At 51.2% G+C, this 27,961-nt stretch overlaps 2 protein-coding genes across 2 annotated transcripts in view; one reads left to right on the plus strand and one right to left on the minus strand.

Moving 5' to 3' along the window:
- CBY1 (chibby family member 1, beta catenin antagonist) overlaps window positions 1–27,961 on the plus strand; it is a 125,629-nt gene that overhangs the window by 97,480 nt on the left and 188 nt on the right. The window lies entirely within an intron of this gene.
- On the minus strand, window positions 15,714–27,923 carry PDGFB (platelet derived growth factor subunit B). The gene is made up of 7 exons (XM_052668664.1): window positions 27,057–27,923; window positions 22,456–22,552; window positions 19,626–19,709; window positions 19,197–19,402; window positions 17,363–17,504; window positions 16,905–17,072; window positions 15,714–15,951 (listed from the first exon to the last, which is right to left on the minus strand). Exons 1-6 carry the CDS (start codon window positions 27,144–27,146, stop codon window positions 16,936–16,938), a joined length of 756 nt encoding a protein of 251 aa, XP_052524624.1. The 5' UTR covers window positions 27,147–27,923; the 3' UTR covers window positions 15,714–15,951; window positions 16,905–16,935.

Raw genomic sequence — 27,961 nt, forward strand, 5'->3', positions numbered from 1 at the left:
CTGCGCAACGTTTTCCTTCGGCGCGCGCGGGGAGGCGGAGCCTCGCGCTGGGCGGGAACCGCCGGAGGGGCCGCTCCCGCCTCCCGCCTCGGCCCCCCTCACAGCCGCTCCCGGGCTGCCCGCTCCCTTCGTTCGTTTACGTGACGGCCCTGAATTTGGGTAACGGCGGCGTAGAGCGGCCTGAAGCGTGCTTCGGGCTCTGTACCTGCACAGACCCAGCCTACTCAGCATCTCTAAGTGAAGAGCTTCGGAAAAACCGTAGCCAAACCCCAAAGCGTTTCTCTGGGTTGTGACCGCTTTTAATCCTTGTGCGAACTATAGCAGATCCGAGCTGAGAAATGGGGGACAATGTTCTGCTTGATGGTTGGACCAGGGGGTCTGAGAGGTCTCTTCCAACCTTCCAATGATTCTATTGACCATGTTGGGATAGAGGGGAAGAGAAATCCCGCCTTTGCTGCACAAAAACTTGAGGCTGAATCCTTTATGGATAGCAGCTGCACTTGGTAGTTCAGGACATCTACATCCCTTTATTGAATTTGTGCCGCCTCAAACTCAAGCATTACATATTTATTGTCAGTATGAGAGAACGAATACTGAAGGCATTCTCGAAACAAAGTAACCTGCGTTATAAGTAGAGGTGTACAGCAGGAGTCTACGTCCTCAGGACCATCAGGCAGATTTCTACATGATCCTCCCCTTCATCCTTCCTGCTTTTGCCATTCTTCACCTCACTCCAACAACTGTTCCATGTGTGGCATAACAACATTCCCATCACTTGCATCACACTCTTCACATGGGGTGAAAAGCAAGAATCCTCCCACCTGTCCCAAGTCATGAATGACTGCTAAGTGAATGTTACTCAGCCTTTCATAGGAACTAAAAATAATGACGACAAACAAGCGGCCCAGTCTTTCAGATCTTACAACCTTTAAAAGCCACTCTGTGATAAAAGACCTTTTTAAAGTATATCAGGAATTAGATTACCAAAACCTTCACTGGAATTGCTATGACTAATTGTACAGTCACACTAACACATAGAGAGGAACTCAATACACAGAAAACCAAAGCAAATATTGAACCTTCCTTAGTACAAATCCAGAAACCCAGATCCAGGAGACTTTAATCAAAATTCCAATTAACTTCAAAGAGTTTTACTTGAGTAAAAACTGCAAGCAAAATCTTGTACAGAGGAATTACCATTTTAATTGCTACTGGTTTGATTAAACGACTCGGCTTGCAGTAGATACAGGCACTTACATTAACACTAGAAATTTATTAACGGTCATTTAGATTCTATAAAGCCTAATTCTACCAAGGGTTTTTATTTTTTATTTTTTTTTCAGAAGAGCACAGCAGAGATTTAGCACAGCTTCAAAACAGCCCAGCACATCACAGAAGTACTGGACAGTGATAGGACAAGGGGGAATGGTTTTAAACTGAGACAGAGGAGGTTTAGATTAGATATTAGGAGGAATTTTTTCACCCAGAGGGTGGTGATGCACTGGAACAGGTTGCCCAAGGAGGCTGTGGATGCCCCATCCCTGGAGGCATTCAAGGCCAGGCTGGATGTGGCTCTGGGCAGCCTGGTCTGCTGGTTGGCAACCCTGCACATAGCAGGGTGTTGAAACTAGATGATCATTGTGATCCTTTTCAACCCAGGCCGTTCTATGATTCTATGAATGCTGCCTGACGTAGCTCCAGGAAACAACACTGCAGCAGGAGCAGAATGCCGCCGTGATTCTGTAACGCCATGGGAGCTGGCAGCCATGGGAGTCGTGCTGCCAATACTGTTTGCAATGTATCGTTGGCTTGACTGGTAAACCCGCCTATTGCTCTGCTCTGCTGTGTGTTTAATTATCAGTAGATGGCACTCGTTATGCTGCTTGGTCTGTTTTATATGCAGGTTGTGCTTTTGGTACACAGCCTCATAACACATCACAAAAATAAAGGGCAGCAAAAGGACGAAGTCAGTGCTGCACCGGCCTCTGAGTCCAGCCCAGTCAGAGCTGAGCTGGCTTTGCAAATGCAGGCTGTGCTGAGTGTCAGCAGTTAGACTCCAGAAAAGCTACCCTATGGGAATGGCAATGCCTGTATTGATCAGTGCTCTTAACGCTATAGGTTTGCTTAAAGCTTGCGGAAAGAATGCAGCTGCCCTCTGCTGCCAATTGGCAGCCCCTCAGTTTACCCAGAGTCTCGCATCAGCCGCCAGCAAATGACGTGTTTGCAGCTGCACTTTTGTTGTGTGTGCCTTGCCTTGCTCTGATTCTCTCCCAGCTCAGGGATTTCCCAGATTCAGAGGGCCAAAAAGCCAGAGCCCCAGCACAAGGTGCTGTTTCACCTTGATTCTATGAGCTGCACCTAACAACTTTCTGCTTCAGCCTTTCACACTAGATCAGAGCACTCAGCATTTCCCTTCCATTGTGGCCATGCCTTGAGTGCAGCTCTGAGGTGCCAGGAGTGTGATCTAAATGGAATAGCAAGCACCAAACCCCAGACTGTGGTCCTCTAAACAGGGAAGATGACACCTTGGTGGGCCACTCAGCTTTCCTGCACGTTAGCTTACACCTGGGTGCAACTGGAAAACATTCTTAGGCGTTTCTTCCTGGACTTCCTCAAAGAGCTCAGTTAGTTCCTAGGACAGGGTCAGTGCCAGAACTAGCAGCTACTATTTGTCTTTGAACATACCGCTGAAAGAGAATCTGTTGTTTTCTTATCTGTTAAACTGTAGCTCAGCAGTTACAGCACACACTAGTGCTAGACATCAAAGTCCCATCCCTTTTATGTCTTTGGGACCATGAAATCCATCTTTGGGGTTATTGTCTATCTTGAGAGTAAGGGGCATACAATCACCTGCTGACGTTGTCCTTCTTGATGCAAGTCACATTCAGAACTCACTGGACCAGGGAACAGGTAGCTGCATGACACAGCCCAACCTCACAGCTATTTTCCTGCACAAGAGATCCGTGTCCTGGTATTGGTCCCAATCCCTGGCTGCATGCACGTGCTGTCCAGTGACTGATTCATGCAAAATACGTAAACGTCCTTGTGAAGGTGCTGAAACACCTTCCAAGATAAACAGTTTGCTAGAGAATGGTGTTCCTTCTCCGTAGGCTGCTCTGAGTGCTGAATGCTTCTGTGTCGCAGCAGGTCTGAAGTGCACTGCTGTGGTACACAAAGTACACAGTGCTGATTGCTCCCTTCTCAGGAAGCTCTAGGAGGATTTTCAGTGCTCCGAACCTTAGGACTGAAACATGGGTGGGCAAGGGAAAATAAGTGCTTTGTCATTTTCCTTGTTTGCTCACTTCTGTGGGTTTCCATAAATGCATGTATTTGTGATTTCAATCGAGTTCTGCTGTTTCAATGAATTTGAATTTTGTTGTTTTAAGGAAATGCTCATGAACATAAAAGCTTCTCATTTCAGCAGCATTCCTTTAGGGCGAGCACAGACTCCCGAGGCTTGGAGCAGGGCTTGCAGGCTCTCCTCAACTCATGGACAGCAGCCCACCTGCCCTGTAGAGCACCCTAAGTCCTAAAGCCTCTTTCCACAGGACATTTACCATGAAAAGCATTGCACATCCCCCATTCTCACACTGGGAAGGGCCAGAACTGTGATGCTTGCTTTCTACGAGGCCCTCATCTGAGGAGTGCAGGCTGTGATGGGATTGGTACTTGTGCTCAGAGCTGGTCTGGGGCCAGAAGTGGGCACTGAACTGCATCTGTGCTGAGCCCTGGAGATACAGGAGGTAGGAAGTGATCTTTATCCACATTTCAGGCAAAAATTGTTACACTGTGCCCTGCCGTGCCACGCCACACCACCCAAGAGTCCTTCATGCCACCAGGAGTGCAATTAGGGTTTGCTCTTCTTAGGTGAAGCTCTCACTCCCTAGGCCAGCAATAAGTTTTGCAGTGCGCTGTCATATACAATAAAAACAAAAATAGCAGGGAGCACAGCAGGCAATCACATCTTCCAACCCCCGGTGAGCATCCAGATCACCAGGCTGAAGTGATTTCTCTCTCCTAGACACTATTTGGCCATAAACCTTCCATCCACCGTGGTGCCCTAGCTTCCTCGGAGCCGCCAGGGCAGAGCAAAACGGGCTGACGACTTCCTTAATGGAAGGAGATCCTTCACTGGAGATGGCTGAGGCAGGGGGAGCGCCCTGATTTAGCCTTTGCGGCCAACGCCTGCTTTTCACGTCTCAGCAGATGCTCGTTAGGTGGCACTGCAGGCTGGGATTTAGGGCGAGCGCAGTCTCCCGAGGCTCGGAGCAGGGCTGTGCAGGCCCTCCTCGACTCAGCTACGTGTTTTATCGCCAAATTCTCGGGAAATCGTGAAGCCTGCGGCGGTGTGAGTGCAAGGAGCGACCTGAAGATGCTGCCTCATGCTGCATCTGGCCCATGGGGCCAGCGCTTGCCTCCGCTTTTGGCTGGAGACGCCCCACATTTTGAGAGAGTACCTCCTCCCCACAAACACCCAGAGCCGAACCAGGGAAGGGAAAGTGACTCCATTCTCCTACAGCCGTGGGAGCCACTTTTCTCCTCACCTCGCTTCCCTTGGCATGGCCTTGGGTAAATGTTGAGCTGGGTTTCCAAAGCCAGGCAGCACATAGGCAGGATCTCAGAGTGCTCCCCTCGTGGCATTTGGCAGAAGAGTTTTAAGGCTCTCCCTTGGGCACTGCCAGCTAACCCTGGCCTGGTAAGAGCACATACCCTGCCTCTACCAAGGCAAACGCCAAGGCTGCTCCTGTCCTGGCCAGGGCTGTGCAGCTGGGTCCTGCCTCAACCCAGCACCTGTGCCCCCCCTCCCCTTCACTGTCTGAGGCCGGGAGATAAATGCCCTTGAAATCTGAAGTAACCATGATAATTTGATTTTGAACAGGAAAATGAACTGCTTTTTTCCCCCTTATCTAATTGATTAGGAATGTCAACTATTCCTTTCTGCACACCGTGCGTGCCTCTTATTTATGTAGGAAGCAGCTGGTCTGGTGATTCAGCCAAACGCTTTTTTTAACCAAAAAAAAAAAAAAAAAAAAAAGCTTTCTTTTTGAGGGATAGGGGGAATTATCACTGTATTTCCACCACAGGATGAGAGATCAAATCCATCTCTCCACTTCTCCCTCTGCATCCTGGTACATCTCCACTCCAAAGGCAAACGTAGGTGTCTGGGGACATCATGACGGGACACGGGTGTCTGGTGCCCGGCTGACATCAGAAACCTCCCTGGCTTTTGTCTGGGCACACTTATGCCCACAGCTATTTCTGCACATTGCTGAGCAGGGCTGGAGGCAAGGGCTGGCCAGAGAATGGCCGGAGCTTTGTGGCCGCGTGACTACTTTCTGTCATGGGCTTAAAATGGAGTGCGTGTTCCCATTTTTCTTGGTAGGCAGTTACGCTTCCCTTCTGAAATTATACAGTCTTCGGATACATTTCAGAAAGTTTTCTTAGGAAGTGCCTGAAACTGTAACATAGTGAGATTTGTTGCTAAGGAAATCTGTCTGTGCAGCCCAGCTGATGGCTGCAGCACTATCTGCTTGCAGAATCTGGTGGGAAGATAGTTGTTGGCAAGATTTGGTCAAACAAATAATTAGAAGCACCTAAGAGATTTCAGATTGTGTGCAGGCACTGGTCATCTCACTTAGGAATTGATGCCAAGTATCCAACCAACAGAAGTATTCTGTATGATAAACATTTAAATAATTGAAATGTGAAAGAGAGAGAGCTGGAAGATTCGAAGCAAACGGGATGGCATCTTGACTCTCCAAAGAGTTCTCAGGACTCTGTGTTGTTTGGCCATTGTTGGTATCACCACCACTGCTTCCCACAGTCTGTGACGCAGATCAGCTCTACAGGACTTCATTACATTTCATAGATACGTGCCTGCCCCATAAGTAAAATGGGATCATGATGCACATTGTCATTGTAGAGAGCAGGGCTGCCCCCAAATGAGCATGAGCATTGGAACTAAAGGTGTGAATGGATTTTCCAGGTCAAAAAGCATAACCCTGTGACAGGTTGCCATGGCATGTGATTGTTTTGATCACAGAACCATAGAACTGATAAAGTTGGAAGAGCTCTCTAAGATCACTTAGTCTAACAGTCAGCCCAACCCCGCCATGCCCACTGACCACATCCCTCAGTGCCACATCCACACGGTTCTGGAACACCACCAGAGATGATGACTCCACCACCTCTCCGGGCAGCCTGTTCCAATGCATCATCACCAGAATGTTTTCTTAATATTCAACCTGACGGTCATCTCAAAGATAATTCAGTCTAGTGGCTTGGTCTGATGTTGATACGGCTTTCAGCAGGCAACAGCCAAGCCACCATTTGTCTGCACTGGATTCCGAACTGGAGCTGTGAGGACCGTTAAGAAGAGTTTGAAAGAACAGTGCTGAGTCAACCTGGACTACCCACTGAGACAACCTGGTCTATCCTAATGTGAATATTCACCTTCCTATACCCTGGCTGTGCATCCTTTTCTCGGGCCATTTCAGCTCTGAACGTGTGGCTGTTGTAAAGCAATGACCAGAGCAACCCCTCATGCCTTAAACCAGCACACAGAAACATCTGAGTTGCTGCTTTCTGCCCATTGAGCTTGCAGGAGCTGGCAGGAACGCTGCAGTTTGTTTAACCAGCTAACCAAACAACCTCCAGCACCTGCTCCCTCTGCAGTAGAGGCCAAACAACAAACATTGGGCTGAATAAACTTTCCACTGTACTCTCACCTTTAGGAGGGTGAGCTGTCAGCAGCGTTGCTCAGCCACCGACAGAACACAGGGGCTGAAATGGCCAAACAGACAGTGCTGGGCTGGAGGGGATGCACGTGGTGATTTGGGCTCAGTGTTTAGTTCTGGCTACCACAGATTTTCTCTTCTGTTATCAGAAGAGGGCAAATTGTCAAAGGCTTGGCAAGCTGATAGAAATAAGTGCTATGCCAGACCCAGGGAAAGCCCCATGCTCAAAGAAGCAAGCCATTAGCCTCAGCTCCTCCCTCTGATGTGCTTCACGGTCCCCACAGAACATTTTCTTTGACATTTTTCTGGAGGACGAGGCTCGCTCTGTAGGTTGAGCAATCTGTGTTTTGCTGAGGCAGTGGTTCTCATGATCAAATGCGAGCAGTGACTGCAACTGTTCAATAAAATCAAGGTGGGAGCCAAGTTCCTGGACCTGCCACTGCCTGTTGTGGGCTGGCACAACGTTCTCCCAAGGTTGTATTCACTGTGCCTACTGTTTGCCAGCTGAAAGTTAAGCATCTTCCACTGAGCTGGCTGAAAATTAGGCAGTCAAACACCTGCAGCCTTTGTGTCCTACTCTAGACAAAGGGGAGCATTGAACGCTGCCACATGACTCATCCCAACCCTCCAGAAATAAAGCTGAGTCGCTTCATGGAGGTGCCCATCACTGTTGACTATGGAGGGAGCTGAGACAGCTGGGTGAGACTTCAGAGCCAGTGTTTAGATGTGTGTTGTCAGGTGAACCCTGCTGCTGGCCCACTTTTTGTGCCCACAGTTATCACTAATGGTTTGGGGGCATCCTAAAGGCTGGGTCCATCTCTCCCAGCACAGTAAGAAAACAGAAGTCTGGTAGTACATGTACAGCTGAAGCACTGCCATTTTGTATATAAAGACTCTGGGGGGGAATGGGGCCTAAAAGGATCAAACTCAGCATTTCTTTCACCTGATATTTAATGAAAAAAAAAAAAAAAAAAAAAAAAAACCAACACAATAAACCTATGGCAAAAGGATAGAGATGGAAATGGAGACAGAGAAAGAAGAGAGGTAGAAAGGGAGATGGCTGTTCATTGCCACTGCCAACAAACAACAGGTGTGGTGCCTCAGATGCTAAATATTTCAGGAAAGAAGCTAAAATAAACAAAACTGGTTTTCCTTGAATTCCTCCACAATGCAGACATCTAAACGGTGTGGGGGCCAGCAGCACTATCGTTTGGAAGAGAAATCCCCATGAGAAAAAAGCTGAGCCTGGGCCAAGTGGAACCTGAAGAGTGGAGAGCCAAGGAACTGTTTTTCCCCTTATCCCAGGCTTCCAGCCTGGCCAGAAATGTCATGAAACCATTCATCCTATGAATTATGCATATATATTTTTTTAATTCTGTTTTATTTAACCTGGCAATAAGTCAATGTATTCCATAGGACCGCTGTGAGCCATGCATAGGAGGGCTCCAAAACTTGGGCATGTCTACATGGGGATGGCTTGTGATGGCTGCGTGCTTGACCTTGGGGAGCTCCCACCCCACAAGTCATCTCAGCCCCAATCTGCCAATGGGTGGCAGAGGCTGGGAGGGCACTGAGAGCCACCAGATGCCCTCACTCCTCCTCAGCAGCAGTGGGAGCAGGCAGGAGCAGCAGGGGGGGGGGAAGGATGGCTGCTCCAGGGCCATTACCCTAAGCTCAGACCTTGCGACAAACAGGGGACGGCCCAAGAGGGCCGTGTTGCAAGAAGGAAGTATTATTTAACGTGCATTGTGTTGGGAAGCAAAAACAAGGGTCCTGGCTCCAGGCCAGGTCCCTTGGCCTCTGATTTTTTTCTTATTATTATTTTTTTTTCCTCTTTTCTCCTGGGCAATTGTTCTAGTTAGACCTATTCTTTTTTTTTTTTTTTTTTTTTTCTTTTTTAAATTATTTTGTTTTGTTTTGTTTTGTTTGCTTTGGTGTTTTTGGAGCTGACAATGCGCGGGGTGATTGCTCAGCGCACTTCCTGTGTTTTGGCACGGGGGCTGCTCAAGTGCTTGGCAGCACTTCCCACCTGCCACTGTCACCACTGCTGCCACCGTCACCTCCGATGCCACTGTCAACACACGGCCCACAGCGGTGCGTGGGTTACATCAGGGGGATGTTGGGCTTTCTCCTGGCCCAGTGGTGTGGGGCAGAGGGAAGCGTCGGGCAGCGGTGTGAGTCAGTGTGGAAAGGCTGCACGCATTTCTGCTGGCTGACTCACCGGCCCTGAGGAAAGAAAAAATATATATATAAAAAAAAAAAAAAAAAAAAAAAACAAGAAAAGAAAATTCCAGCCAGATTCTTTCGGGGAGGTAAACAAGGTCAGGCAGCACGACCAGATCCTGTTTACCTGGGACAGGACAGATTTATGGAGCCTGCACTGCAAGTGGGACGTGTCCATGGCATGGGGATGCCCACAAAGGAGCCCCCAGCCCATTTTACCTGAAGTCAGATGGCTCCAGCATGGAGTTAAATCCCCACATTCTGGATTTTCCTGTCTTGTTTTGTGACGCCTGACTGCAGCCCCCATGTGCTGAAGCTCCTGTGCAGCTTCAACTCCTGCTCCTCATACAGAAGCCCCATCGGCCCATCAGCCCCTCCAGACGCTGACTGAGTGTTTTTTCCTGATAGCGAACTGTGTGTGAGTGGATGTTGCTTGGGCAAATATCCTGTTCTTGTGACGGGACAGAGACACAGAGTGGAGGGGGGGCATGGGGCTGGTGTGCCGGGATTTCACATTCCTAGCATTCCTGCTTTGGCTGGGAATGGGAGAGCTGCAGAAAAGCCTGGTGCTGTGGACCAGGCACCCACCTCCATGTCACAGAGTTATTAAGGTTGGAAAGATCACCAAGATCACTTGATCCAGCTGCTAGTTCACCCCCACCATGCCCACTGACCATGTCCTCAGTGCCACATCCACACGGCTCTGGAACACCTCCAGGGACGGTGACTGCACCAGCTCCCTGGGCAGCCTGTGCCTTCAGCACTGCTCTTATGGAGAATAAGTGTTTCCTCATATCCGACCTGAACCTCTCCTGGGACAACTTGAGGCCATATCCTCTCATCCTATCACTGTTACCTGGAAGAAGAGGCTGACTCTCACCTTGCCACAACCTCCTTTCAGGTTGCTGTAGAGAGTGATAAGGTCTCCCCTGAGCTTCTCTTCTCCAGACTGAACAACACCAGTTCCTTCAGCCCATCACACGTATTCCAGACCCCTCACAGCTCTGCTGCCCTTCTCTGGACACGCTCCAGTACCTCAATGTCTTTCTCGTAGTGAGGGGCCATAGATGATCACAGTACCTGAGGTGCAGCCTCACCTGAGAGCTAAGTACATAGGCACCCACTGTGCAAGCCTTGAGGTCTTCTCCTATGCTCTCTGCTTCTCCAGGAGCCCTCAAGTACATGCAGCATGGCCCCGTACAGGAACACATAGGGCTGCAGGGAACTGCCAAGTCTCCATGTCGTGCCATTAGCCAAGCAGCAGGAAGACACAGCAAGGCTTAGTGCATGGATACAGCATTCATGGGTTTCATGGAGTGAGAAATCTTTGCTCTCCTCACTACTGGGCAGCTCTTGGGGCAACGCACCATGTCTAGGCAAGCTCCCTGATTCATTTTGGATAGTATTTAGAGCTCAATCAGCATCTTCCTCTTCCCCTTCTTTCATTGACACAGTAAAACAAACAGGGCTAAAACTACATTGTGTTGGTCTTCCCTCATGGTCAAAGCAAGATGCTGGGCTCTCCCCTTCCATGCCATGCTGGGGTTTGGTGGCTTTCTCAGTGAAATGTACACATCGTACCCTGTGGGCTGTTCAAAAGGAGAAGGAGACGCCCTGGCTCCAGCCACCCATTGTACACATGTGCTGTTAGAAGGGGAAGGGACAGGCAGGAAAGGAGACATCTCTGGTCACATGCAGAAGCAGGTTTTGAGGAATTGAAAGACTGTTATATCTGCAAGATTTCAAAAAAATATACATAATAATATCCGGGAAAGGACACCAATCATGCTTTTGCCTTTGAGGAAGCAGAGATGTGTCCCAGTTCTAAGAAGGCTCTTGAGGGAGCCCTACTGATGCTGTCCTTATGAGACAGGTAGGTCCCAGGCTCTCCAGAGCCCAAAGCATGAAGCTCTAGGTGCAGAAGGGCTCCAGCCTTGCCACAGGCCCTTGGGGTGAGAAAACCCCTCTGGGCACCCACTGTGTTCCTGAGCATTGCAGCACAGATTACTAAAGCCATTAGGTCACCAACATGAGTTGCTTCCTTTTTTGGTCAAAGTCAAGTGTCAGAATCACAGGTTTCCTCTTTCCTTAGAACTGGGCTTTCTCGATACCACAAATCCTTCTTGCAAGGCTAAAATTAAATGTCTGAAAGCACATGCACAGTGTTGCAATCTCACCGCTCTGCTCGCTGCGCTGTGTAATGCATGAGCAGGGGAACAAACAATAGAGGTTGGAAATAGCTGGGATGGAGATTTCCTCCTTCAGTTGCAGAATTGTTTCCTCGACCGGTGCGTGCATAATCCAGGTGGCAAAATGCTTGCCCCCATTGGGCTTCCTGGCAAGCACGGGGGATCTCTGAGTGAAGGGTAGAAATGAGTAGAAGAAAAAGTCCCCCAAAAGCAACTTCCACCCTACTTGAGCTTTATACACTCTCCTGCTCCTTTGCAAGCTCACTATAGCTGTTTCTTGCAACTCCTCGCCTGCACCCCGCATTCATTTGCAGATCCATGAATGCATGGATGGGAGCTGTTGCAGCTCTGGTAGTGGAATGTGGACACCCATGACAAGAGCACGTCTTCTGGTGGCTCCTTCTTGGCCACAGGCTTTGAAACTTAAGTAAATAAAGAACCACAACATAGGTTGCAGCTCAGCTGGTGGAACTATCCATGAAAAAGGGAAAATGCGTATCATGGGGGAAAAGTGCAGATCCTGTTCAGCTGCTCCTTTTTGTTTCATTTAACTCACTTGGAGGTGGCTGTGCTGAGAAAATCCTTTATTTGGTTTTGGGGCTGTTCACAGCAGCCAGGGGAGGAGCATCATCCGTGCCAAACCCCAGTGCCAGGACTCAGCTCCAGGTTCAGCCCCGCTGGTGAGAGCTGCACCAGGTAGATGATGAGCCCATAACAAAGTTGAGGGACATTCTGATGAGATCCATCCCTCCCTTGGGAAAAACCTTAGGGCAGAGATCTCTGATCCTGTCCTTTGTGGACCTCATCTGTGTTTGTGTATCCCTTGGAAGCACAGATTTGGTCTGGTCAAAGCCATGCTGCCGTGTCTCCATACAGTCCCAGAGCTCCTGCCCCTGTACCATGCTTCTTGGCTGCCTCACATTTTCCACAGGGCCAACTGTGCTCCCATCACCATGTGTTGTTCACAGCCCCCAAGTTTATAGGACATCAGGGAGGCCTCCTCTTCCTCCCCCCCCCTCCCCCCCTCCCAGCACATTATTTCTGTTTTTCTTCTTGATTAGTGGAAAAAAAAATCCTAAATCCATGCAGGGAAGGAAGGTCTTTTCTCTCTTTCTCTCTCTTTGGTCAGTCAGTTAGATACAATTTCCATCACGGCCATGAAACATTTTTTCCACTGAAATAACACCTCTGCATGCTTTAAAGGCACAGGTCCCCCTGCAGCCTCCACCTGAGGGATGCATGCTGCAGTTCATCCATCAGCATGCTCTGTTCTGACCCCACAGAGTCATAGAATGGTCTAAGGTTGAAAGGAACCTCAAAGATCATCCATTTCCAACATCCTGCTGTGAGCAGGACTGCCAGCCACTAAATCAGGCAATGGATCAGATTGCCCAGGTCCCCATCTAATCTGACCTTCAACACTTCTCCTCTTTACTCCTGCAGGAGAACCCTGTGAGCTAGGCTTTTGGGGCATGGAGCTGCAGTTCAGTGACTGCATTGGCTGAAGGTCAGCAGATTTGGGAACCTGCGAGTTTCCCAAGCTGCTCGGCATCCCCAAACTGACTGTGCTGCCTCTTGGCTTTTGCAGTGCCTGCAGAAAAAATCACAGCAAATGTTTCGACATTGACTGTCAAGCCACAAACCTCCCTGCTCCCTACTTTTGGGTCGCTGCTTAATTGTTTGCAAACAGTTCCTTTGGCTGAGTTGGTAATTCCAAGGGGCTGTGTTTTCCAAGTCTATTGTGCTTCCAAAACGTTGGCAGCCCACTTGGATTTTGGGGCCCAGGGGTTCCTCGTTCCGCTAATCCCAGGATGAAAGCTGGAAGCAGCCGAGGCTATTTGGCTCCTTCCCGATGCCTTTTAAGAGGGGAAATTCCCAGGTCTGCAACGTGTTTGCTTGGTCACAGCAAATTACAGCTCAGGGGGGATACGGCTCTGCTTGGTCACAGGCTGTGTAAAGGCCAGCTATGAACAGCTGCACCACTTTGAGAAGAGCTTTGTGGGCTCTTTTTTCCTAAGTAGATTTTAATTCTTCATATTTTCCTCCCTCTGTGTGCCTTGTTTGGCACAGGCAGCTCCTCCACCCCCAGGACCCACTGGGTTCTTGTGCATGGACAGCATGGTGGAGCCACTATAGGATGCATCCCCTCTCCCCTCCATGTCCTGCCTTGCCTCAGTGTCCCAAGCGTCCAAACTCCCTGCCATGTGTGGATCTGATGTCACGACGGGGGCTCCAAGTGTGGCTTCGAGATGCCACCTGCCTGGAAGGAGAGAATGCTTCTCCCAAACCTAAACCTAAAACCTAAACCCAAACTGAAACCTAAAACCAAACTGAACCCCAAACCCAAACTCAAACCCAAACCCAAACTCAAACCCAAACACAACTTCAAACCCAGACTCAAACCCAGCGAGCGGCTTTGCCAAGTCTTGCACCCACTGACTGCGCAACACTCCTTTGCTCGGGGGAACAGGAAAGGCAGCAGCCCTTCTGAAGAAGGGAAGGACTGACGGCGTCTAGACGGTGTGACTAAGGGGGGACCTGGCTGAATGTTTGCACAGCTTTGAAGAGCATAAACACCGGCCCAGCTCCTTCAAAGCAGAGGAATCCGGTGCTGCGAAGAAAGCGCAGGGAAATTCTGCTGTGCCTCTAAGTAGAGCTGCTAACGAGAAAGGGACCCTCTATAAGAAATCCCCAAGGCCTGACTCATTTCGGAGAAGCCCATGAGCTGGCAAAGATGCTGCGGGCAGGTGCATGCCGAGCTGCCCTCGTGGGAGCGAGCAGGACTGTCCCTGCAGCACTCGCTCTGTGCTGCAGCCTGGGTGTAAGCATCTGAAAACAAAACAGGAGGCGCTGGGAATCCCACTGTGTCTGACCATGAGCTGTGTGTGTCTCTGCTGTAATTCCTTCAGCTCACAAAAGAAAAGGTTTGAGAGAAAAGGAGAGGTTTGGTTTGCTTTCCGTTTTTTTTTTTGTTCGTTTGTTTTGTTTTTTTTGTTTTTTTTTTTTACAACTTTAAATACAGTATTGAATATAAATTAATCTTACGTTAAAAAAAAGCAAAAAAAAAAAAAATTAAAATTAAAATAAAGCCTCACCATCTTTACAAACTGAAGGAAAAATTTTGGAAGAGGAAAGCGAAGCGCATTAAGACTCGACGGCTGGGGGCTGACCCCATACACAACCTGAGAAGCCCCACGCTGTGGCTCTGCTCCCATCCCCAGCTCCCCCGGGGCTTTGCTGGGTGACGCCATGCATGACGCTGCCAAGTTGGAGCAGGAGTGCCAAAGTCCCACAGTGGGAATTCCCGTTTTGGATGGAGATGATGAAGGGGTGCACAACTTTCTCTGCAGGAGCTTGGAACATCCAGTGGGTAAAATCCTGATGGAGTTTGAGAGGAAAAAGAAAAAAAGATGGGAGAACTGAAGACCAATGAAGGCACGGTGCACAGGACACCCACGAAGGAGTTAAAGAGCCCGGGGGAATGACATGATTCTGCTTTCAGGACCACAGAGCAGGCGAGGACAGCTTGATGAAATTAAGTCATGCTTCTAAGTTTGGCTGTTGTTCATCGCCTTGCACCGCCGCTTCACCTCCTGCGAGGAAGTGGCGCTGAGTGTCGGTGGAAAGAGAGAGAAAAGTGCACCCGAGGCAGAGAGCTGCGGGCAGGGATCTGCCTGTCTCGGCCCCAAACTCGCAGGCAATGAGCAGTGCAATGCCAACCCAATAGAGCCAACGGCAACGTGTGCCTCCAAACTGCCCACCGCCGGGAATGAAATCCATTTAAGAACATATATATATATATTTATATAGGTATGTATAAATACGCACGCACACGCACACACACGTATACATATACACACATAGACACGCGCACACAGACAGAGCAAATTGAAAAAATACTCTGAGTCCAAGCCTGGAAAGTTGAGTTCTCCACCAGCATGTGCAAAGACAGCTCCTCGGCAGGGCCGGGGCACGGGGACGGCTCTGCCGCCGGCTGCTCCTTCCCCTCGGTCGGAACACCTTCCAGTCAGCACCAGGAGCAGGAGAGGAAAAGGGAGGGAATGGCATTTGGCTTCTTTGTTTTCATTTTGCTTTGTTGTTTTGTTTTTTTTTTCTTCTGTTCCCCGAGATGTCGTATATTTCAGTGGTTTTGGTTTTTCAAATAAAATATACACACGCGCGTTAAAAATAAATCTCTGTCCAGGTAGGGTGATAAAAGTCCATATAGTGCATTTTCCATCATGGGATGCCGTCCTCAGTCTGAGATATGCCTGTGTCAAATCGCAGGTCCAGTGCAAGTGCTGATCTCAGCCGGGCCCCGGCCGTACAGAAACACATGAGGAAGAAAGAAAATGCCCCTTCTTCCTTCAGTCCATTCATTTTCCTCCTCCCCACAGTAAGGATTTGGCCCCACTCTCCTTTTCACATTTTCCATCCTGTCCACCTGAGCAGGGAGGGCATTGTCCTGTCCTCATTGACTGTTGGGGGGTTTGTGGTTTCATTTCTACTTTGTTCTTTTCTCATATGTATATATATATATATATGTATATATATATAAGCTGTGTTTGTCTTTTTTTTTTTCTTTTTTTTGGTTGTTTTTTGTTTTGTTTTGTTTTTTTTTTGTAAAACTTTAAAATGTTAATAAATGAAAGAAGGGAGAGGCTTCGGTAGGAGAAGGTCCACTGATGGAAAGGGAAGCACCATTTGCCGCCTGAATCAGTCGTTGAGGCAGACTGGCAAAGAGGAAAAGTTATCACTCCAAGGACCCCATGGGGGCAATACAGCAAATATATTAAATAAACCTGGAGGGCAAACAAAAACAGGCACAGCATTAGGATAAAGTATCACAGGATCATTAAGGTTGGAAAAGGTCTCTAAGATCATCCAGTCCAACCTCCAGCCCATCCCCATGCCCACTGACCACGTCCTCAGTGCCACATCCACACGGTTCTGGAACACCTCCAGGGATGGTGACTGCACCACCTCCCTGGGCAGCCTATAACCCTCTGCCATTTCCTCCGGAAATGCTCAAGTACCAAACAGAAGAGCTCAGGAGGGCTTTTGACATTCTTTGTATTTCCTTCTAGATAGTTCAAGCCAGAGCTGAGCTGATCTGTTCCCAGATACCAAGAGTCATTGTCCCCCTGTCCTGAGTGGGGCACGGCCCAGGCTCCTCCAAACAGCTGTGGCGGGGTAAAATTCTTCTGATGATGAGGGAATTACTCCTGTTTACACAAGTCAGAGAGAGAAGAATCAGGCCTTGGACTGACAAAGTCCAGATCTATTGCCTGAGATTCCAGCTTCTCTTTCCCTGGTGTGACCTCTCTCAAGCACACAGGCTTCCCGCTAGGAGAGGGATGAACCAAGCGCTTTGCTGCTTCGGAGTCCTTCTGCCAACTCAACTAATGAAATGAAAGGAAAAGGGATCCCCAGAGCAACATTAATTCTCTTCTTTCAACAGAGAATCAATAGAGAAAGGAGAACAGGAGCTGTTCCACAGAAGAGATGAATAACACAGATCCCACGGGAATTTAGGTGTGGAGAGAAGTTGGGCTTGCTGTCTGCCTTTAAGGGAGGCAAAGGGGAGGCTGAAACCCAAGAGCCACAAAGCCACACATGGAACATGTGCACTGGGCTGTTCCCACGCTCAGGTCCTGCTGCAGCCCCATACTGAGTTGCTGTAGGTGCTGTGGGAAGGGTCCAAGGCACCAGGACAGAACCCTGACCCAGGGAAAAACAGCTTGCTGTCACTTGCCTTGTTCTCTCTCTCTCCCCTGCCAGCACTTCTATGCTATGAGGATTTCTTTCAGCACTTTCTTATCGTTGACATGCTTGTATTTCTTGTGTTTTCTCTTCTGTGCTAGCGGCCGGCGTACCCGCTTCCTCTGGGAGATGGCGGCTGTGGTGAACGACGGCGACAAGCCTGCCAAAAGAGAAGGGAGAGCGTACAGAGTGGGGAAGCTGGATTCATGCTGGAGTGCCTTTCCCCACATACTGTCACCAAAGAGGTCTGCAGTCTCACCCAATCCCACCTCCTGCTGTAAGCAAAGCTGCCACCCACCAGCTCCAACCCGGCCTTGAACCTCCAGGGATGGGGCACCACTGCTTCTCCGGGCAGCCTGTGCTAGCGCCTCACCGCCCAGCACCCAGCATGGAGGAGCTCATTCCTCCCTCCCCAGCCTTCCCCTGCACTACAAAGGCCGAGGTCCTTACGTCTCTGCTCACGGGGTGCTGGCCGGCTGCTCCTGGGGGGCGGCCGGGACACTGCTTCACACCGGCACTGCACGTGGTCCTCCAAAGGCACGACGACTTTTTTGAATACTGGCTTCTTCTGGACAAACTCGATCTTGTTCACCTATTTGAAGAGAGATGCAGCCCAAAGATGAACGTGGCTGTAGCTCCCGCTCTGCAAAAATCATCAGTGTCTGTACACTTACATACTGGCTCTCTTCCTATCAGGGCAAAAGGCAGCGGAGAGCACACAGTTTGAGACCAGGGGTGGTGTATATAGAGCTAATTTTGCACGCACCAGCAGGGCAGAGCTAAACTTGGATTTGACTGCTTGTTTCTCCCATTCCTAACTTGTCCCTGCTGCTGGTGGGGAGAAGAATGAGTGGCTGACCACATGCAGAAACTGTTTGTACAGCCGGGATGGTGTGCACCTGGGGGCAACCAGAATTAATCGCCGCAGGATCCCGCAGGAAGGGCAAAAGGAGAACAGCCTGTGCTCGATGTGAGCAGACATAGCCTCACCAGGCCTGTCTGAATCTGTCTGCATCTCTTTAACAACTCATGGGGCTGAAGCCCTCTGTTTCAGAGGAAGGCGGTGCTCTGGAAATTCCCTCGGACTCTCCACCAGTGCTGACTCAGGGAAGGCTCATGCTGCATCCCACCACAGCCTGGGGTTCTCCCACTCTGGGTCTGACCCCGTTCAGCTTATCTGACAAGCACACAGTCCCTAAGTGCTCTGCAGCTATAAATAGTTGCCTGTGGGATTGAATTCCTGCAAACCCACTGCCCCCAGCAGCATCCCTAGGGCAGCACTGCAGCGGCCACGCTGTTTATCTTTCCTTGAAAGCCCACTCCATGCGCTTCAGACCACACGCTGCTCACTAGACAAACACTTCCAGCCAAACAATAGTGAGACCTCTGTCCTCAAAGAAACCATTTCCAGGTCACTTTTTGTGGCTGGCTTTTGACCTCTCGCTTGCTTTTTCCACAAAAACAACTCCTGCACCCCCTGCTTTTCCCTCATTTCAGCCTGGCTTTTCTGAGAAAGGAATTTCCTGATGAACAGAGCTGCCTGAATGCAATATCTCCCAGTCAGCCTCTGCCTGGGGGAGTCTCCTAAGGCTCAGGCAGGGGATTAATGTGGGATGAGTATTATTTTTAAAAGAGCTGTCTGGGAGGAAGCTGAAAGAAGATCACTGTTAGCAGAGAGGAGGACAGAGAGGTGAGCTGTCAGGTGTCTGTTTTCTTCTGGACTGGCTCAGGAGGTAACTGTGGGGCTGGCAAAGAGGAGAAACTGCTGCAACACCTGTTGCAGAGGAGAGATGGAGCCTTGACATCACCAAGCCCTCCTCTTTTTGCACTGAAAACAGTTCCTGCAATGAAAGTATCCTGGTTTGTTTGATTTATCATTTGAGTTGGAAAGGACCCTTAAAGGTCATCTCGCCCAACTGCCCTGCAATGAACAGGGATGCTTACAGTTCAGTCAGGGTGCTCGGAGCCCCTCCAGCCTGACCTTGGATGTCTCCAGGGATGGGGCATCCACCACCTCTCTGGGCAGCCTGTGCCAGTGCCTCATCCTGGTTCTTCTGCTCTAACACAGAAGACAAGGCCCTCTCAAGACATAGAAACAGCAAGGGAACACTGCTGCAGTGACAGTTCCCAACTGCTGGACAGCAAAAGCACAGACATCACCATGCCAGAGACTGCAGCGCTGTATGGTTCATGCAGAACCACGTGACCATAAAGAAAGCATCAGGGAACGGGCAGCTACGTGAGCCTTGCACGAGGGTTTGGGGTTTAGGGAGAGCTGCCTTACCTGGACGTGCCGGACGCGAATCTGCATGGGGCGGCACTGCACGTTGCGGTTGTTGCAGCAGCCGGAGCACCGCTGCACCTCCACGCAGGGCGGCCACACCACGAAGTTGGCGTTGGTGCTGTCCACCATGTCGCGGGAGATCTCAAAGACCACCGTCCGCGTCTTGCACTCGGCGAGGACAGCTGGCTCTGCTGCTGCCAGAGCATCTGTGGAGGCCGAGAGGAGGAGGGAGGATGAAAGAGGCTGTGCAACTGTTATCAACCTGCTGAAGCCATCAGGGGGGAGAGGAACAGAGCCCATACGGCTTTGCCACACTCATGTGCTCTTCCCCTTTGCTCACCTGCCAACCTCCCTCCTGGAAACAGTGCCTCCACATGTACTATAATCTGTACCCCAGCACACATATGAGGTGCAGCACCCCACACTCACCAAGGCTTCGCCTCTCTCGAGCCAGGGACACATGGTTTTGGCTGGGCTGAGTTGCATTCAGGTCCAGGCTAGAGCTGTCTTGTTCTGCAAAACGAAGGAGAAAGTTGGTAGTAGTGGGTAGAGGCAGGAGAAGAATCATAGAATCATACAACAATAGAATCATAGAATCATGAAGGTTGGAAAGATCACTGTGATCATCTAGTCCAACCATCGGGCACCGGTGCTTTGCCCACCAAACACAGCGCAGTGGTATGGGCCAAGGCCCTGGGGTGTCATGCATGTGTAAATGCACGGCAGAATCACAGCTATGACCTGGAGTGGGAAAGGAGCAGCCAAGAGGTTCAGATTGGTCTTCTGCAACCAGGATGTGGCAAGCGGGTTCACAGCCCAGCTTAAGAATCTCTAGGCTAGAGTCAGTTTGATAGCAGAACATGAAAGTGAAGCCAAAATGGCTGTTTTTCCCCTCTACTGCTGTACGGTAAGCTGCAGGAGCAGGAGGTAGTTCTGTCAAAGATGGGAGAGGAAAGCAGATAGCATTCAGCCCGGCTCTGTGCAGGGCCCTCCCACCCCTCCACTTTTTCCCATAGGAAGTGCTGAATAGAGAAATGCCCATAGTCCCTACGGAGCACTCCAACATGCAGCCCCTCCTGAGCTATGGACAATGGCTGTGCTCAGAGATAGCTCCCACCCGGCCACAGCTCTTTCCTTCTCTGGCCTGCTTTAGCAGCTGAAGGAAGCTGAATGGACGTCAGCATCAAGGGAGCAATATTCTTACAGGAGATCTGGGCCAGTGGAAGATCTCTGTTTATCAGATATGCGCTGGAGCAGACTTCCCATACCCATCACATCCCATCCCTCTTCCTCAGCGCTATCTGAGCCCTCCCAGTAGGGATGTTGCTCTCTGCTCAGCTCTGAAGCAGCTACTGAAGGATTTGGGTTATGTGCACAGAGGCTGCATACATGAGGAGGAATTGTGTCTGTTCAGCCAACATCTGTGCATGAGGGGAACTCCCTTCAGAGTGTCTGGAGAGGTGTGATCACTTCTGGGTCACCATTTATTTCATCCAGAGGCAGACACCCAGAATCTGGTGGGCTTTATAAGGACCTACAGATCTCCAAGGGCTACAGAGGGTGTTTGGGTGACTGGCTTAAGTGGCCACAGCTAGCCAGTGTTAATGGAGATGACTCCCACCCAACACACCTTAGTTGTTGGGTCTATGGGAGTTTTTAAGGTCAGGAAAGAAACGCCTCAGTCCACTTGGCTCCTGGAATTCCTGATCCTGGCTCTCTGTGTCCCTGTGCTCAGTGCCAGGAACCTCAAGTGAAACTGATGACTCCAAGCTCTCTAGCCTGCTCTGTACCCTTTGGCTCTCCAAGCCAGCAAGAGACTGCTCGCTGTATTTCGCAGCCTTGAAGGCAGCTGGTGGCTGCGATAGAGATGTATCTGTTCCTTGGGCACCGGGAGATGACAGACAGACAGCATGCATCTCCCCACCCCTCCATCCTGCATTTCATCCAGCGAGGGTGGGGGCTGCCTTTTGTGCAAAGGTTAAGCTGATGAGAGGAGAGGGAGGGAGAAAAATAGCAACAACTGTTGACTCGAAACAAATCTCCTATTGAAAAAGCGAGTCCCTCCCTCTTCAGGTTGTCCTTCTACACGCCGGGCCGGCACCGAAGAGGCTCGGGGCGGGGTGGGGGGGAACCGGCTTGGGACAATCAATCCGGAGGGGCTAATTTTGGAAGTTGCCCCATTGTGCGGCTGGTGGATGAGGAGGAGGGAACGGGCGAGGGCAGGGAGCGGCCGTGGCGGTGGTGGGGAGCCTCGTCGCCTCTTTCTAAGGCAAACAATAGCAGAACGCAGCTGGTGCCCTCCCCCTCGCGTTCCCCCCCCTGCCCCTCCAGGGCCGTTTTGAAAGGCAGCGGGAATGCTTTTGAGACTGCGCCAGTGGTTGGACTGGCATAGGAAACAAAAGCAGGAAATTCTGTTCCCCCGTAGATAGTGTCTCGGCAAGGATTACAAAGCTCCAAACAGACAAAACACGAGAAAGAAGGCGAGCTGGGGGGGCCGGGGGACGACAGGCGGGAGCAGGGTTAGAATAGAAAGGAATTTGCTCTGAAGAGACCGTTTATAAATAAATTCCTGGGCCAGCCCAGCCGCCGTGGCGCGTGCTCCAATTCCCACACGTGCCGACCCCTGCGCGCTCCATCGCTCTGCGCCAAGTGACCCCGCGGCACTGCAGCCCCCGGAGCTCTTATCTGGGGGCAGGAGGTGAGGCAGGGCTACCCCGGCCAACCCGATTTCACCCCCGGGCACGTGGCTTCTCTTGCAAGCTCAAGCGGAGAATCGTTCAGCCCTCTTTCTCCTGCTTCCACCTCGCCTTTCTCCACCTCCCAACTTGACCCTTGGCCAGAGCGAGCCGTGCTGCATGTGCGTCTTGCAAGGTGAGAAGTGCTGGCCCGTGTTCCAAGTACTCCCCCCCTCACACATCCCCTATCATTTTTGTAGACCTGGCAGGTTTGGAGATCCACAGAAGCATCTACTTGTCTAACTCCCATAGGTTCAGGGGGTTTGGGTATGTAAATGCCCAGGGCTCAGACCATGAGTGGTTAAGGAATTACAGAATCATGGAAATACAGAACTATAGAATGGCTTGGATTCGAAGGGACCTCAAAGATCATCGAGTTCCGACCCCAACAAGGGCGTGCTCCTGGTTGCTGCTTTGATAGTGGGGTATGAGGGAGCGCGCCTGCAGGAAGATGGATTGCTCCCTCCCTTCTCCCGAAAGAGCAAAGGAAAGAGAGAGGAGTGTTTGGTGAAGAGGAGATTTACCTACGGAGTCTATCCGCAGGGCACGCTGGAGGTCGCTGATGGAGCGCACGGAGCTGCCACCCAAAATCTCATAAATATCTTCAGGTATGGGGTCCCCCTGCCAGATGACAAGAAAAAAAAAAGAAGGAAAATGAACATTAGAGGGGTGATGTGCAAATGCTGCATCATGGAGTGTGGGGAGTCGAAGCAGCGTGGGGAAAGCTCAGCAGAACCAGTGATATAGTAAGAAAGACACAGCCTCATGAAAGTATGAACCTGAAACCACTACCAAAGTGGCTGGTAGACCCTAAAAAATGCAAGGAAATGCCACAGCTCTGCAGTGAAGTCCTGAGCACGACAAACGCAGTCAGCAATGCTTCCTCCTCCGGTACCGTATGACTTCTCCAGGTGGCCCCTCATTCCTGCTGCCTGCACTACAGGCGTTTTAACAGACTTCCCTTACGCTATCAGATAAAACCTTCCCAATATTTCCCTCCGTTATGAAACTCCCTCGCAGGCTTTGTGAGATTACCGGGTGTATGTGCGTGTGCATGCGCGTGTTTTCAAACCACAGCGGCCCAATTATATCCACCATTTGCATACTCTTAAAAAACAGAGCTTTGGGGCGGAGAGGCACAAGGACCTTTGCAGCCGAGCTCGCAGCTCGGGCGCAACTGCAAACAGTGCTGGGAGGACAACGGGGATGGGCAGAGGGGCTGGTTTGGGACGTCACCAGGCGCTGGTGCCAACAACCTGAAGTCACCAGGTCTGCAGACATCCGATGACAGACCTGCAGGCAGGTGCAACACTATCAATCTCTTGGGAATCTTACGCAACCTTAAATGGGTCCAGTTGGCAGCATGCAAGGCAACAACAAAGGAGTGGTGTGGGAAAGCAAGCACTGATTGAAGCACACTTCCGAAAGAGGATAAAAAGAGAGGAGGAAAGTGCTGGCCGGAGTGTTTGCTTAGCTCCTAGCTTTCTCCATTCAGGGCTACTCATGTGGAAAAGCAGCTCTTTCAGCGGGGTGCTGGATGCCTCTGGAGGCACAGCCCCGAGCTGTGCCCTGTAACTGAGAGCAGAGCTTGGCTCGTGCGCCTGCGAAGCATCAGGATTTTCATGTGGGCTTTTATGGGCGGTCAGTGGCATGTGTGTGGTCCCTCCGGTGCAGTGCTGCTCCTTCCCTGCACGGGTTCAGGGCAGAACGTTTCTTTTCTGCCTGGGGAAAAGCAGCAGGTGGGTGGCACAATCCCAAACACATGGATCCTTTGGCCACCCACCCATCACCTCTACTGATAGGGCAGTGGGAGTGCTCCCATCCCATTGAGCGGGTACTTCATATGGTGACAAACGTGCTGAATGCTATGAGACAGAAACCTCCTGGGACAGATGTCAGGTGCACAGCTGGACCCACTAGTCAGAGCCCCTTGAGCCCTGCATGCATGGGGCAACACAAGCAGGGATGGTGCAGGGTGACCCCCTCAAGCCTGTGTGCCCCGCTCTGTCCCTGTCACATCTCACAGCAGGTCTGGATGCAGATTTCAGAGCCCCAGGCATCACTTCTTCAGCCTCAGTGATGGATGCACAGCAAGGGAGTGACTCACATCATTCAGGGATCACTGAATCGCTGCGCAATGAAGATGCCTTCTGACAACCCCGTGGTGTGAGGACGAACAGGACCAGCAGCCCAGCAATGAGAGCTCTGGGGCACCTCCCCAACCTGCGCCATGCATGGTGCAAAGCAGTCATTTGCAATTCTCAGCACCAGGTGGTGAAATGCTTTTTAGTGCTTGCACCTGTCAGCTGAGAGCATTTGTGCATGAACACTGCTGTGCACTGATGCCCCTGCTCCTTCCTGATACTTAATACATGTAGGAAATGGGACTTTTATTTTAGACTCCACCACCCGCTGGGGGAGAGCGTTGGTAGGTGTGACAAGGTTGGGTGTCACCTTGCTGCTGCCTCCTGAGCCCAACCAAGGGCTGCACACCTAGGAGTACCTGGTGCGGAGGTTTTAGGGTCCAGCACCACCTGATCCCATGGGGTCGGGAAGTGGGGAGCAGTGAAGGAGGAGGGATTCCCAGCAGCACAGCCCAAGCAGCTGGTGCTTTTCCTGCTTAACAGCTCCTCGGAGTTATTTGTCTAACACAGGTTAACAATCTTCTTTTTTTTAACTGTGCGGCAGATCAAAGAAGACTTTTGTCTCAATGGACTCCTGGCTGGCTGTCAAGTGCCCCAAGGCCTGGCCCCATATTCCTGCATGGCTGCTGAATTCCTAGAAGAAAGCAAGTTTGTTTTTCCCTCCCTCCCTCCCTCTGCCCCCAGTGCCTGGCTCTCCCCCGCAGGGATGTCCCCTCCCCTTCTCCCAGTGCCATGCACGTCCTACAGCAGAGCCACGTGCAGGTTGTGGGTGCAAGGACAGGACCTCCTCCCAGATCTCAGCAGCTGGGGTTGCTGTGAACCTGCATGCACACAGCCACAAGCTGCCTCTGTCCTATGTCACCGTAAAATTAGCCTTGCCCCCAGCCCCACCACTTCTGGAGCTTTCTGCCAACGTAGGATTTTGAGCACTGGGGATGCTGAAAGGTTCAACGTACAGGCAAGAGCTGCTGAGTCCTTCCTGGTGGTGCAGCATCTCTATGACTAGCAGAGGTAGTATGGAGGAGAGACTGCAACAGGGAGGGAAGGGAGACCCTCCAAGCCTGGAGAAAGAAGCTGAGGACATGCTCAAGCACTCTTTCTGGGCACTGTTTCTATATACCCATGTGCTGGTCTCAGGTAGGTGAACACCCAGCTATCTGCTCCTCTGCCCAGCAAAGGAAACTTTCTGAGAATTTCCATGCTGACTATGCCAAGGGTCATGGCAGGAGGGGACAACTCTCCTTGCAAGAACCACTTTCAGGTGGGATGCTGCCGTGGCACAAAGCACGGGTCCTGGCTCCGTCCACCAGCTTACCCCTGCCACGCCATCCATCCATCCACCCATCACTGGCTGCCTTAGCTTTCAGTGTCCTTGTCACTCCCTCATGCTTGGGATGAGCCCTGTCACCTCCCAGCAGGAAGAGGCACGGCAGAACCCAAGCTACCTTGCTGAATGCTCAGCCGCACCCCATTCCTTGGGAATTCCAGAAAGCCCTGCCAACAGGGCTTCACCCAGGCAAAGCCACGCCTGGCTCAGCCCATCTCCGTAAATGTTGCAAGGCAGCTATTGCAGCCCGTGGGGCAAATGCAAATCAGTTTGCATCCTCACTTTCCAACTGGCAAATATTTTCCCGCTGGGGCGCCTGCTCCCGCTCCCTCCCTCTGAAGGGGCTCCAGGGCCCTCCAGCTCCCAGTGGGTGTTATGGAAAAGGGAGAGGGACTGGGGAGACCCTGTCTCAGTCTCTGTTGCACTGTCCCTGGCAGGGCTGAGTGTGGGTGCAAGCCCCCTCTGGAGCCTGTTTGCAGCCATACTGTGCTTCTGATGCGGAGGTGACATGCCACCATTGAAGCAGATGCTGGGACTGACTGAGCTCTGGCACAGGCTGTCCAGGGAGGTGGTGCAGTCACCGTCCCTGGAGGTGTTCCAGAACCGTGTGGATGTGGCACTGATGGTCAGTAGGCATGGTGGAGATGGGCTGGAGGTTGGACTGGGTGATTTTAGAGGTCTTTTCCAACGTTAATGATTCTGTGATTCTGCCTGCTCATGCAGAAGCCGTCTCAGTTCTCCAGTCATAAAATGATAAATGTCACTATTCCTCCTAAGAAACCCAGAGGAGAACCAGAATTGCCAAACTCTAACCCTGCATATCAGCAGGGCCCTGGGATTGGGCACATCTGCCCTACCCCAGCACCAACCAGAGCTGATGTTTGGTATTGCATAGGAGAGCAAAATCTGAGCCACTCATAGAGGAAATGTCATCTTCTGCCAAAAACAAACTTAACCACTGGGCAGCCCGCAGCTCTAGCTGCTTCCCTTTGTGGCTTAGGCAAAACGGGCCTCTGGGGTGGTGATGCCATCATCTGGTCCCTTCCCTGCCACCCATGAATGGGACTGCCTGAAAATGGAGAAGGAAGAGGCAGACATGATGCAAAGGGAGGAAAGTTGGGGTGGAAGATTGAGCTGAGCTACTCGTTGACACATGGCTTGGTTGTCTAGGGCTGCAGTGGCAACTGGGCACTGCCTCTGTTTGATCCCTTCAGTCACAGAATTATTTAGATTGCAAAAGCTTTCTAAGATCACCTAGTCCAGCTGCCAGCCCATCCCCACCATGCCCACTGACCACGTCCCTCAGTGCCACATCCACACAGCCCTGGAACACTTCCAGGTACAGTGAGTCCACTACCTCCCTGGGAAGCCTATGCAGCACCAAAATCCTACGTGAGACCGAAGGACACAGCATGTCTTGGGGTCCCAGGGCTCCAGTTGCCAGGATACCCACAAGGGCAGCCCCTTCCCAGCCCCAACCCTCACCCATATTCCTGAGGAACTGGGGCAAAACACCCCACAGCCCTCACACCCTGCAGGCACAGCCCTCCCCCATCTGTGGCAGCACGACCGAGATCCCCTCCCCGCATTCCTCCTCCATGCACGCTCCTCACCTCCCCCCCGTTTTCCTCCGGGCTCCCTCTATGGGACTCACCTCCAGGCGGGCCAGGGGCAGGGACAGGATGACGGCGAAGACCACGCCGAAATTCATGCCGGCTTCAGGCCCCGCCGGCTGCGGGCACATGGACGGAGAGCCCTGGGAGGGAAGCAGTGGCAGCCGGCCTCAGGCAGCAAGCAGGCTGCCGGTCCCCATCGCCTCAGCACCGGGGGGTGCGGGGAGCAGGGCTGAGGGGCTCTGCTATCTCATAGGGTGGGTGGGGAGAAGCTCCTCTGAGCACCGGGCATCCAGCTGTGTGTTCCAATGAGTGGCTCCTTAGCAGGTAGTCCGTGTGCTATTTTCCCCCTTGGTCTTCTTGCTTTCTTAAATGCATGCGCATTGAAAAAGAAGAGCTTTTAGGAACAGGCAGCAGTGTTCTTGGGGGGAAAAAAAAAAATGTATTAAAATAAAAACAACTTTTCCTAAGTTTGCTGCAAAATCCAAAAATAAAGTCTTCCTCAGCGTCTTTCTGTTTTAAAATTCTCTTTTTCTTTCTTCTTGTTCCTCCAGACGTTCCTGCACATTGGATCTTCCCCTTTAGATCAGATCTTCCCCTTTAGATCAGATCTGCCCATTTAGATCGGATCTTCCCCTTTAGATAGGATCCCCACGCCGGGCGCTGGCTCTGGTGCCGTCCCTTTCCCAACACCGGCAATTGGTTTTGCTTTGGTTTGGAGACAGGTGAGGGCAATCAGAGGGGTTTTATTGCTCCGGATTGTGTGTGCAAGCCTCGATGAGCCTCAGAGCCCGGCCACCTCCTGCACCCTGCTGAGGGAAAAGCGAAAAAGTGAAATGCAACGGGAGCAGAGCGAGCTGGTGGGGCTTTATGGCAGCGGCGAGCTGGGAGAGACTGAACTGGCACCCGGGGCTGCCGCTTTTAAAAGGAGAGATGGGTGGAGCAT

The sequence above is a fragment of the Tympanuchus pallidicinctus genome, unplaced genomic scaffold (genome assembly GCF_026119805.1).
Source record: "Tympanuchus pallidicinctus isolate F22 unplaced genomic scaffold, pur_lepc_1.0 scaffold8, whole genome shotgun sequence".
Lineage (NCBI taxonomy): Eukaryota > Metazoa > Chordata > Aves > Galliformes > Phasianidae > Tympanuchus > Tympanuchus pallidicinctus.

Coding starts and splice junctions, on each gene's coding strand:
- PDGFB (XM_052668664.1), bottom strand. CDS start 27,146: ATGTGCCCGCAGCCGGCGGGGCCTGAAGCCGGCATGAATTTCGGCGTG. Junction 19,710..22,455: donor CCTGCGGATAGACTCCGTAG/GTAAATCTCCTC, acceptor TTCGTTTTGCAG/AACAAGACAGCTCTAGCCTG. Junction 17,073..17,362: donor AGCACCCCGTGAGCAGAGAC/GTAAGGACCTCG, acceptor CTCTTTTGGCAG/GCTTGTCGCCGTCGTTCACC.